Here is a 12,129-nt window from a genome sequence, read left to right on the forward strand (position 1 = left end):
AAGACACTTTCCCTGTACTCTCAAAAACCGTAAGAAGCTTCGTCGTTACCCATGCTGCGAGACTGATTCTCCCTAATCTGAGACGGCCAGGATGGCCGCAGCCAGCCCATCCTGGTAGGTCTCCCGCTGCTGCTCTGTTCTCTGGGGCCCCAGACAAGCTTGGCTCTTATGTTTCCTCCTGCCCGGAACGCCCCTGTTTCCTTCTCTCTCCCTGCCTCCTTCAAGGTCCGGCTGAAATCGCACTTCTGGGAAGATGTCCCTGACACCCAGGCCTTAACTCCGCATCAGTTATCTGGGGGGCTGGTGATCAGTTCTCGGAGACGGTCTGTGATGGAACCGGGCTCCCCCGTGCTTTCCTCCACTCCGGGCAGGGCCTGCCGTGGGATCGCCCCCCAGCGTGACCACAGGAGCTCCCTTCCACGCCAGGGGCCTCCTTAGACCACCCTTCTCCCTCAGCGTTACTTCCCAGGTGGACACCTTGGAGGCCAACCTGCTTTTCCTGGCCTCCATGTTCCATGGATTCCTGATGCTCTTGTCTTCGAAGTAAAGCAGCCCCTCCTGCTCTTTCCCACTGCCTCAGGCGTGTTTCAGGCCGCCTTCCTGACCCTGAGGTTTTTCGGTCTCCCGTCAAAGCCACCCCCACAGCCTAGCCTCTCTAGGCCGCCACCGGGAATAACCTAATTAAAACATAGATCTGAGCATGTCATCTTGTTGCTGGAAAACTGCCACTGGGTTGTCTTCCTTGAACTGTCTGGCCACTCCTTCCACAGGCCAAACTCCTGTTCTTCTCTAAATATACCATGTTTTTCAGGGCTCTTTGCCTTTGGCCAGTCTCTCTCCTGTACCTTGCCCTTTACTTGAAAAGCGCCTGCGGGCATTTTCCAGATCTGGCTTGTGACAGAACAGGGCCTCTCTCTGCTCTCCGCCTCTCCGGGCAGGGCCTGCCGTGGGACCATCCTCCAGGGTGACCACAGGGCACCTCCTGTTCAGCCCAAGAAGACGAGCGCACGGCATTTTTCTGGCTCCCGTTGTATCAGTCACACCACATTGCGCCATTTACTTGTTTGTGTGTGGATCTTGCCCCCGGACTGGAACCTGATGCAGAGCCATCCATGGACGCGATGGCACAGACGCAAAGAAGCCCTCTCGGGTGCGGGATTGGGGGGCGGAGCCAGTGTCGAACAAGGGTGGTGCACCAGCTGCTCATGCTGCCGTTTTTTGGTCCCCAGCAAGACATTCCCTTGCATTCTCTCAGACTCCCAGAGGTGAGGTGGGTCTGTGGTTCCCCTTTCTGCTGTATACAGACAGAAACTGTGACCCAGAACAGGGAAACGACCTGTCACTCCGCCAGTACCTTCCAGTCGGCATCGGAACCGGGAAAGGCCCACCCTGAGGTGCAGGACTTCCGATTCCTCTTTCTAAACGGGTCATCTCCCTGCCCCATCCCTGGCCCTGGAGCCAGCAGCCGGGGAGGGGAGGCCTGACCCCACTGCCCTGCGGCTCCTCTCTCCTCTCTCTCCAGGCTGGTCCGGGAGTTCGTGGCCCAGAACAACACCGTGCAGATCAAGCATGTGATCCAGACCCTATCTCAGGAGTTTGCCCTGTCTCAGCACCCCCACAGCCGGAAGGGGGGCCTCATCGGCCTGGCCGCCTGCTCCATCGCACTGGGCAAGGTGGGCCTTTCTCCTGAAGGGGCAGAAGCAGCAGCTGTGGCCTTCGCTTTCACCGCCCGGCCCCAGCGGTCTGCCGCAGACTTCTGCTTTACCGCCATCCTCGCCACCCCGAGACCCGTGTGGCCTCTGGCCCGGGAGGCTGACTTGCCCAAAGCCAGGCCTCAACCGAAGGCCTGAGCCGCTCCAGGGGAGCGGGGATGTCTGCTGGGGCTGGGTGGGGGGCTGTGGGCCCATGGCCTGGCCCACCATGAGCTGTGTCTCCTCCTGACCCCCTCCCTGCAGGACTCGGGGCTGTACCTGAAGGAGCTCATCGAGCCCGTGCTCACCTGCTTCAACGACGCCGATAGCCGGCTGCGCTACTACGCGTGCGAGGCGCTGTACAACATCGTCAAGGTGGCCCGTGGCGCCGTGCTGCCCCACTTCAACGTGCTCTTCGACGGGCTCAGCAAGGTGACTGCCCCCCACTGCCCAGGGCCGGCCTGAGCCTGAGCCTGCCTGGCCCCCACGGGACCCCTGGGGCCCTTCCCCGCAGAGGCAGGCGAGCGGATGAACGCAGGCCTGCGGGCGCCTGCCGTCTGTGCAGTCTCGTCATTGTCTCATGGCCTTGCAGGGACGTTTGATTTTTTTTTTTTTCCCACTTCTCTAGTATCTGATTTTTATCACAGTTGATGAAAGTGTCAGTCCCCCAGAGTGCAGCAGAAACACAGGTAGTTTGAGGAGTCCCAGTCTCCCTTACAGAAGGCGAAGACGGTGAATCCCTAGTACAGACTGTATTTCCCCCGCGAGGGCAGCACCGCCTGTAAGCGCTGGGAAAAGCTCTGCTTACAAAGGCCGAGGAGCCCCTGACACAGCGTCCTCCGGGCGCACCTCTGGGCAGAGTGGCCTCGAAGCTTTGCAGCCTGGCCGACCGCCCCAGTTGTCCCCGGGCCACCGCCTCGGTCCCCGCCTCCCAGAGCAGAGCAAGGACCCAGTGTGTTAGGATGGGAAACCCTTGAGGAAGGCTGGTGGGAACCCAGTACCTGGCCTGGTGGCAGCCGGTGCCAGAGGTCCCCGCGTGGAACCAGAAGTCTGCATATGTCCGTTCCTCAGCCACGTGCCATGTTGCCTGTCCCTGCCTCCCCACCTACCTCCCTGCCATCCTTGGGTTGAGTCCCTGAAGGAGGTTCCTGCCAGGGACTTAGTAGCTTCCTGGTCCCGTATATTGACTGTAATCATCTCTCTGTTTCTGGATCTCTCGTAGTTGGCTGCAGACCCAGACCCCAATGTGAAGAGTGGATCTGAGCTCCTAGACCGCCTTTTAAAGGTAGTACTTGGTTCCTACTTATATTTTGGAATCTGTCTCTTCCATCTGTCTATACAGCTTATAAATTCTGTCTTTGGGGTCACTCTTCCTATTTTTCAAAAATTTTTTCATTTATGTACAGTAGAAGGGACTCTGGTGTACGCTTCTTGTTTATTTCATTGATTTGTGTATTTTTTTTTTTTTTTTGAGAGGGAACACAACCAGGGGGAAGGGTAGAAGGAGAGGGAGAAGTGGATTCAGTCCCAGGACGCCAGGATCATGACCTGAGCCAAAGGCAGCCATTTAATGAGCTGAGCCGTCCAGACGCCTTCAGTGTACAGTTCTGTGACAGGTGTACAGACTTGTGTCACCCAGCACAATCAGAATACAGAAACATTTTATCACCCTAAATATCCTTCCTGCTAGCCACACCCAGGACAAGGAAGAATGGCCATCCCCTGCCATTCCCACCCTGCTCCCAGTGACAGAGGGCTGCTGATGGTCAGCGTACCAGGGCGTGTGATCAGATGTAGGGTTTTACTGTATGATTATCCTCTTGACTCTGATTCCTGCTTTTATCCCAGTGTTTTTGCTCTTCCCTTGGCCTGTTGCGAGGGCAGTTGCTCTGGGACCTCTCCTCTGTAGCCGGAGCTCTGTCATTTTTGTCTGCGGCCCCCTGACCCCTGGAGCTAGACCCTGGGCCCATAATTCAGTCAGGTCAGGCTGCCCTTGGCCTCTGGCTCTCAGCAGCTCATGTGTCTTTGATCCACAGGACATTGTGACGGAAAGCAACAAGTTCGACCTGGTGGGCTTCATCCCTTTGTTGAGGGAGAGGATTTACTCCAACAACCAGTACGCCCGACAGTTCATCATCTCCTGGGTAAGGGCCAGCCCCATGACAGTTTCTCCAGCCATAAGGAGCCTCTGGTGCAGTAGAATCTGCCCTCTGGCACAGCCTGGGCAGTTCCTGTGGCTGAGAGTAGCCTCATTGTTAAATCTCTAAGGTCCAGTTACATAAGGTCATCCAGACACGCTTATTTCGGTCTGCCCCAAAGCCCGTCGTGTTTGCCCCTGATGATGCAGTTCTTTTCTTGTCCCGGGAAACACCCCCATGTCTCTTTAAAGCTGGGGGTGCCACTGTCAGCAGCCATACCTGAGCCTTGTCTGTCCTTTCTCTTCTCCCTTGGAGCCAAGTCACCGTTCTCCCGCATGTTTAACAAAAGCCCTGTCTGGGGCAGTGGAGGGGGTTGCTGTAGGGCCATGAAACACATCAGCAGCAGGGCCGCCTTCTCCCTGCCCAGTCCCAGAGCACTGGTGAGGAGGAGACGAGGGATCCTAGGCTGGTATAACTTTCCCTCCCTATTTCTTTCCCTGGGTCAGATCCTGGTTCTGGAGTCTGTGCCAGACATCAACCTGCTGGATTATTTGCCGGAGATCCTGGATGGGCTCTTCCAGATCCTGGGAGACAACGGCAAAGAGATTCGGAAAATGTGAGTGGAGGGAGGGGGCGGGCAGCTGCTCGGTTCGCACACACCCCGCCCCCCACACCCAGCAGAGGGGTGGCTGCGGGGGAAGAAGTTCAGTCTCTCAGTCCTGGCTCATGTGCTTCCTGCCTCGCAGGAAGCAGAGAGCTCGTCTACCCCCAGCCTCTAGAATATAGCCATCCGGCAGCTGCGAAGTGTGGTCCCCTCTCAGAAGGCCCCCCCAGGGCAGAAGCGGGCTCCGGGAGAGGGTCCTCCAGCCCTGGCTGGTGCATGCTATTTTCCTTCTCCTCCTCTCATCGGTAGGTGTGAGGTGGTCCTTGGAGAATTCCTGAAAGAAATTAAGAAGAATCCCTCCAGTGTTAAGTTTGCAGAGATGGCCAACATCTTGGTGATCCACTGCCAGACCACAGGTGGGTATGAAGGCCCCGTGGCCACCGCCACCTCCTTGGAAGCAGCAAGAGCCCCGGTGGGAGTATGAACCTGCCCCCAACTGGACTGGGGCAGTGCGGTGGTGGGTCCCTGAGGGAGGGAGATCAGGTCCTCCCCCCACTGTGGAGGCCCTTGCACTTGTTCTGACCTTGGAGTAAGAACTAGAGACCGTCTTGGCATTTCACCGGGAATTGAAATGCTTGCAGGTTGGGACTTTATCCATGAGCTTCTGCTGAGTATCAAACCCCCGCAGAACTGACTGCCTCACGGCGGGGCTACTTAGTGTTGGTCGGGAATCTCTAGGTCGGCCGGGTAGCTCCGTTCACCTGGGCCAGGCTTAGCCGCACTTGGTTATACAGCCACAGTCCACTGAGGGGTCCCCTGAGGCCAGATGGTCTGGGATGGCCTCACTCATGTCTCCCAGTTAGCCGGCTGGCACCTGGGAAGCAGGGAGCGTTGGTCCATGTGTCTCATTGTCCAGCATGCCGGCCCAGATGCATTCACATGGCATCCGTGAGGTCCTAAGACCTGTAGTAGAGGGGAGCAAGGCCTCCAGAGGCCTGGACTTGAACCCGCCACACCTTCACTTCTGACACCACTGCTGGCCGCAGGAGGAAGGCCAGCCCAGACTCAAGCAATGGGGAAGTGAAGTCACCCCTTGATGAGAGCAGCTGTGGAGCCCCTTTCTGGGTGCAGAGGGTGGCGAATCCTGGCCGCTCTTACGTCTGCGGCAACATTGTCGTGCCCTCCCACCTGGCACCTGCGTGGATCTTTGGAAGGCAGGAGAGTATCCATGAGGCTAGAAGCAGTGCAGGCCCTCGGGTTTCCCCCAGTCCCTTCCTCAGGCTCTGCTCAGTGGGAGGGAGCACTCCGGCTGCTCGAGCCGACCCTCCTGGAACCCACCGATTCCTCTTCCAGATGACTTGATCCAGCTGACGGCCATGTGCTGGATGCGGGAGTTCATCCAGCTGGCTGGCCGGGTGATGCTGCCCTACTCTTCCGGGATCCTGACGGCTGTCTTGCCCTGCCTGGCCTACGATGACCGCAAGAAAAGTATCCTTTGCTCCAAAGGAGGCTGTGACATTGCAGGACCCGGGTGTGGGAGCATGGGGCTTCCCTTATGATCCATCATACCTCCAGATAGCCCCTGGCACCTAGGAAGCCAGCAGCAGAGCAGGACACGGATAGGGGGTGCTGGGGCAGCACCAGGGACATGGCGCTACCACTGCTGCCCCCAGGCCTCTCCTGCTTGCTTACAGATCTGGAGCAGCTCTTCCAGGTCCCACAGTTGCAGGCCCACAAGCTCACACTTCCCTGGGGAGTCCTGTTGGAAGGAAGCCCACCGGGAAAGGTCCTACGAAAGGACAAGAGCATTTCGCGGGGACTCAGGGCAGACTGTCCGCTAATCCACCCCTGGGAGGGACCGAGTTCTTGACCAATGCCAGTGACATCAGGTTTAGGGAATACCCCTAGGGTGCGGCTACTCCTTACATCAGTGGACTCAGGCATCAAAGAGGTGGCCAACGTGTGCAACCAAAGCCTGATGAAGCTGGTCACCCCTGAGGATGACGAGCCTGACGAGCCGAAGCCAGTGCTGCAGAGGCAGGCAGAACCCAACCCCGATGATTCCCTGGCCACGCAGGAAGGGACACCCAGTGGTGAGTGGGCTCTGCCTCCTGCCCCTGCCCTCCCAGGGTGACTTGATGTGGGGCCTCCGTGAACCAGCCCTGGGGACTTCCCAGGTGTTAGTTCATGTAATTCTGGTAACTACCCAGGGAGGTAGCAGTGGCTGTTCTCTCCCTTCTACAGACGGGCACAGGGAACACGACCAGGATCTGGGTTAAGCCTTTCTAAAACCTTTTTCTGTGTCCGGGTGCAGGAAATGGTTGTTTCCGATGTGGGAAGCTCTGGAGCCTGGCAGAGTGGTCCAGGTTGCAGGGCTTGTGTGGATCTTGGCCATAAACATCCAGCGGCCCAGAAGCTGGCTGCCTTGACTGTGCTGGCCACTCCGGGGAGGAGGCTAAGAACGCTGCGGACGCAGCCTCTTCCGTCCTGGGGATTGCGCTGCCCAAGTCGGGGTCTTCGCAAAATGAAATGGCTCGGCCGTCCTTTCGACTCTTCTGACATTGTTGTCTTCTTTCTCCAAAACAGGAGGAAGACCACTCTTAGGTCAATTAGAGTCTAGAGTTTGATTCTCTAAATCTTATCTCAAACTCAAACTCTGATTCTCTAAATCTTATCTCAAAACTCTGACTTTTTTTTACTAAGAGGCTTCTGTCTTCTGTGAGAGGACCCTGATGAGCTGATGTTCTCCTTTGCGGAGTCAGCCAGAGAGTAAACTGATGTGGGGCTGACTCACATTTTTAAGGCTAACAGACTCAGGTCTGGAACCTTACTTCCAGGAGCCAAAAGAATTTCTAAGAATTTCTCCCGTTGCCATACTCCAACTTCTCTTGAACATCTGAGCAGTACGTCAGGCACCTGAGCCCCATGGGCCTCCTGGCCTGGCCTTGGCTGGCCGGAGCAGCAGCATTCCATATGCCGGACCAGCTCTAGGGTCAGGTTACAGCTGTGCATCGCTTTGGTGAGCCAGAGCAGCAAAACAGCTGGAGACACAGCAGCCCACAAGTGGAGCATTGGTGGTTCAGTGGTAGAATTCTCGCCTGCCACGCGGGAGGCCCGGGTTCGATTCCCAGCCAATGCAGTAGCTGTAACCTTTTGGATAGCTCCTCGAAAAAGAAAATTTGGGAAGATAAAGCTCCTCTCAAGGCAGGAACTTTCTTACCAGGAGAAACTAGAATCTCAGGAATAGACCTGCTTACTGTACTTTGAGTATTTTATCATCTTTTCATTTTTAGATTCTCATTTTAGAAAATTTGGAAAGTAGAGAAAAATATAAAGAAGCAAGACTGCCCCCTACAAGAGGGAATTAATGTAATCTTGGCATTTTTTCCCATTACATATATATAACCTAATAAGATGTATGTTTTCCATGTATATATGTATACACATATACATATATATGTGAGATTATACAGTTTACATAATCCCACATCCTGCTTTTTTTGTTTGTGGGATGGCTTCTTCTGGTTTTTGTTTTTTTTTGCTTTGTTTTGTTTTTTGCTTGAGAAATTGCAACACGGAGAAGTTGTATTTTATACTGACTTTAACAGTTAATGCCTCTTAACCCATTGAGTCAGAAAGTAGGATAATGGTTGCCAAGGCGGAGGGAAAGAGGGAATTGGATCCCCGGATATCCTGGATGTCTTCGGGGGGGTGATGGAAATGTTCTAGAATTAAATAGTGGTGAGCTTACAGAACTTGGTGGTTTTACAAACAACCATCAAGTTGTATGCTTTAAAATGGTGAGTTTTATGTTACATGAAATATGTCTTATTTTTTAAAGAAAATTGCCTCGTCCCCCAAAGTGGAACCTAGCAGCCCCAACCCCACCTTTTCTGCTTATGTGGCAGCACGTCAGGCCCTGTGGGAGGGAACCACTGTCTTCTGCAGGTCGTGGCAGCTGCTAAAAACCCCAGCCAGAGCACTGGGGTTCCACAGGAGTCCCGTCGCCTGCCAGAAACCAGGGTGCCGCTGCCAGCCAATGTAGCTTCTTTCACTTTTTTCGATCATTTTCCTAAGCACTCTTGCAGCAGCTCCCTGCTTAGGAGGCTCTCACGCCAGACCGGGATACAGTCAGGCAGCTTGGCTCTGGCTTTTACTGCCTCATAAACAGCATTTCAGCAGATGCAAAGCTCAGTTTCTAGTAGTTCCTAGAGATGATGACAGCTAATCTGGGGCTCCACATCCACGCAGACCTGCTCAGTTTGTAACCACAACTGTGCCAAAGGGCTGGGAGAAGGCCCCAGCCAGCCAGGAGACGGCGATGATTCAGCTGGTTGAGTCAACAGGTTCATCCCCGCCTCTGGCCCTTTTTCTCCTTACTGTTTTGCACACTGCTCCAGCGCTGGTTACCTGGCCAGCGGCAGGAATTCCTGCCTCCTCTCCCTCATCCTTGGGGAGCACTGGGTTGCTGGGGGAGATAAGATCCATGACGAGGCTTATCAGCCAGACCTCTGTGCGTGGGCATACACGTGCATGCGTGCACTTCGCCCTCACCGCTGGCCATGGCGCCTCCGCTGTGCCACACTGTCCCCAGCCCCTCTCCACTTGCTCTGGCTTCCCCTTGGCCCTGCCACTTCAGGAGTCCATAATGCAGTGTCCTTGCTCCAAGTGCCTGTAGCCCTTGATCTAATCTGTGTTCCCTCTTCCCCTCCATGATGCTGCCTGAGTGTCTCAAGAGTCCTGGTCTCGATTCTGGAGTCAGAGCGGCCTGCTGCTGAGTCCTGGCTTCACTAACCTCCTTTCTGTTGCCCTTGGACAAGTCACTGAGCCTTTTAAGTCTCCGGTTCCTTATTTGGGTAACAATAATAATAGCAAACCTATAGTGTGATGGTCAGTTTTAAGCGAGATATTTGCTTATAAAGCTTTTAGCACGTGGCAAAGGCCAGACACTCTCAGGAACAGGCGCTTTCATGTCAAATTGTTATAACGCATGCGTAGCACATACCTACCTACTCAGCAAGGCTCTCAGTGCAGGGCTTTTAGGTCCTAGTTATTTATGACCAGCCTTCCCCAGATGGTAATATGGCCCTGGTAGGGCCTAAATGAGGGACCGTAGAGGGTCAGGGATAGAAGTTCGTGTCACAGGTGAGGGGGCAGAGCTGTAAATAGCGTCTCAGGAGAGGGCTGCCAGCCCCCGTTGGTGGGCGTGTAATGGACTCCATCCATTAGCGAGACTTTGACGGGCCTGGACCTCTCAGCAGCATCTGTGGGCCCTGCAGATGCAGGTGGACTGGACCCGGGTCCTGCCCGCAAGGAGCTCAGGGCCAGACCCACAGCTGCTCAACCACTTAATCACGTGTGGCCCTCCATGTGGTCGCACAGGACGGGGGGCTCCACTCCAGGTCCGTGTCAGGCATCTGAACTGATCTGTTCCTTCTCCTTAGCTTCCACTCAGCCCCCACTGCGCCCAGTATTTGACTCTGACTGTAAAGGAAAGACACGTGCCCTGTGGAGATTCGCGGGGAGGAAGCGTTCCGTGAGAGAGAGGTGCGGAGTAAGTCAGGGAAATACGGTGTGTGGTCGATCTGTTTGGCGGCCTGTGTCGGAAGCCATAACGTTTAAGAACTTGTGCTTAGGAAATCAAGCTCCCGGTGAAGCAGGTGTGAGCTCACATACTGTCCTGACGAGCCCGTGCGGTAGGCACTGGTTACCCTGTCATACAGGTGAGGGACTGGCAGCAAAGTCAGGTGAGCCGCCCGGGGTCACACAGCTGCTGCCTACAGGAGTCCGGGCTCAGACTTGGGCCCAAGGGCTCTGAGACCGGGCCGCTGGCACTGCTCACACCCTGGCTCCCTGAGGAGGGAATAATCCAAAACTGGAAGCCACAGATGTACAGCTTGACTGGGAATGGGAGCACTGCAGAGCAAGACAGTCTACCATTTTTACTCATCAGCTTGGCAAAAATGTGAAAAATTACTAAGACCCCTGTGTGAGGCTTGCTGGGGATCAACTGCTCCTGCGTTCCTGAAGTGCATTTGTCACCAGTAGAACCTTCCTAAAGAACAACTTAGCAATGTAGGTTAAAACCTAGAATGCCTGACCCTTCCCCCAGCAGCACCCCCCAACGTGGGATCCCAGAGACGTGCGCTCACATAGGAGGACGCGTCAGGGAGGGGAAGAGTGAAAGTTAGGAAACAATCGGAATTAATTTAATGCCTGTTTCTGACACTGGGTCATTTCATCTACAAATGTGCATGTTTCTAGAAGTTAAGAGGGAAGAGGCTGCCAGGGGCATGGAGTCCTGGCTGCCGGTCCAGGCTGGCTCACCCAGGCTTCCCTGCAAGTCCTCCTCCGTTTGAGTCCAGACATGTTTCATCAGTCCCAGGCCACACCTGTCCCCACCAAGCTGTGCCCCATCCCCTAAAGGGCCTCTGGTACTAGAGGAGACAGGTAGCAGCTCAGAGCCTTTCTGTTCAACATGGAAATCAAGGCTCTCTTTACCTGGGGACTGGGGGTGGTCTGTGGTCCACAGGAACAGCACTGCTTTAAGACATACTACAAGGTAGGACCAAAAAGAAAAAAAAAGGAAGAAAATATCCTATGATTCCATTTATATTACAGAACAAAACGAAGGAAAGCAAAAGTTGGTGAGGGATATTTGCCTAACCAAAAGATGTTACCTGCACATACAATAAAGTAAGATTGAAGGTTAGGGAGATACGGGCTGTGCTTTGCTTTGCTTGTAATTTTTAGCATGAGAATATGTTTTGCTTGTATAATTTAAAGCTTCTAAGAGGTCAAGGCTAGTACCATTTGAACAACAATACAAATACAACAACAACAATAGTTTTATTTTGTAATCCACAGAATAAAATATATATACATAATGATATGGATGGTTGGGAAGGGGCAGTTTTTCCAGATAGAGGAATTCTAGTTAATAAATGTAGAAGGACAGAGAACAACAGATGATCACCACTAGGGAAACTCTACAGTCATTATTATTACAGACCCCACTGATGGATGCAAAATCTGCAGGGGAAAGTTCAGGTCTTCTCCAAGATATTTCCTTATTACAAAAAGGAGACTAGTAACTCCCAGAAGAGAAACCCAGCAGACACTACCACGATCGGGTGATAACAACACAGACATCACATCTCCCCTGACATGAGGCACTGAGAAGGTGATCAGGTCACTGTGGGGGTGCTCTTCCAGAAACATGTAACTTCAGCCTCATCATGAGAAAACACGCGACCAACCCACTTGGCAACATATTCTGCAGAGTAACTGGCCAGGGCTTCCGTATTACCGAGTTCGTGAAAGATAAGGAAAGTCTGCTGAACGGTCCCCGATGGGAGGGGATGAAACCAGGACAACTCAATGCAGCGAGTGCTCCTGGATTCTGTCCTGGAGCCAAGGGCGTGAGTGGAAAAACCAGGGGCATTTTGGTTCTGTTCACAGTCTTGTGTCAGTGCGTTTTCTCTGGTTTGGTAACAAAGGATGTTAACACTAGGAAGAGCGGGGTGAAGGGCAAACAGTTCTGCGCTATTTTTGCGACTTTTCAAAAATCTAAAATTATTTCCAAATAAAAAGAGTTTTGTTTTGTTTTGCTCTTTTTAATTTAAGAAAATGGGTTTCACAGGCTCTCACCCCTAGCTCTCAGTAACTTCTAGTCTATGATCTGTCTTTTTAGATC

At 53.8% G+C, this 12,129-nt stretch overlaps 1 protein-coding gene and 1 non-coding gene across 2 annotated transcripts in view; both read left to right on the plus strand.

Annotated features, from left to right (window-relative positions):
- Positions 1–12,129, plus strand: part of VAC14 (VAC14 component of PIKFYVE complex) — a 98,309-nt gene that overhangs the window by 11,151 nt on the left and 75,029 nt on the right. The window contains exons 2-9 of the mRNA XM_004754040.2: positions 1,523–1,673; positions 1,956–2,123; positions 2,914–2,976; positions 3,728–3,835; positions 4,336–4,445; positions 4,743–4,849; positions 5,787–5,921; positions 6,374–6,526. Coding sequence (XP_004754097.1) covers positions 1,523–1,673; positions 1,956–2,123; positions 2,914–2,976; positions 3,728–3,835; positions 4,336–4,445; positions 4,743–4,849; positions 5,787–5,921; positions 6,374–6,526 — 995 coding nt within the window. The remainder of the gene's footprint in view (positions 1–1,522; positions 1,674–1,955; positions 2,124–2,913; positions 2,977–3,727; positions 3,836–4,335; positions 4,446–4,742; positions 4,850–5,786; positions 5,922–6,373; positions 6,527–12,129) is intronic.
- TRNAG-GCC lies at positions 7,502–7,572 on the plus strand. The gene has a single exon. It is a non-coding gene; the product is annotated as a tRNA-Gly (tRNA).

Source organism: Mustela putorius, unplaced genomic scaffold, assembly GCF_011764305.1.
Source record: "Mustela putorius furo isolate JIRA1106 unplaced genomic scaffold, ASM1176430v1.1 tig00000174_pilon_pilon_pilon, whole genome shotgun sequence".
Lineage (NCBI taxonomy): Eukaryota > Metazoa > Chordata > Mammalia > Carnivora > Mustelidae > Mustela > Mustela putorius.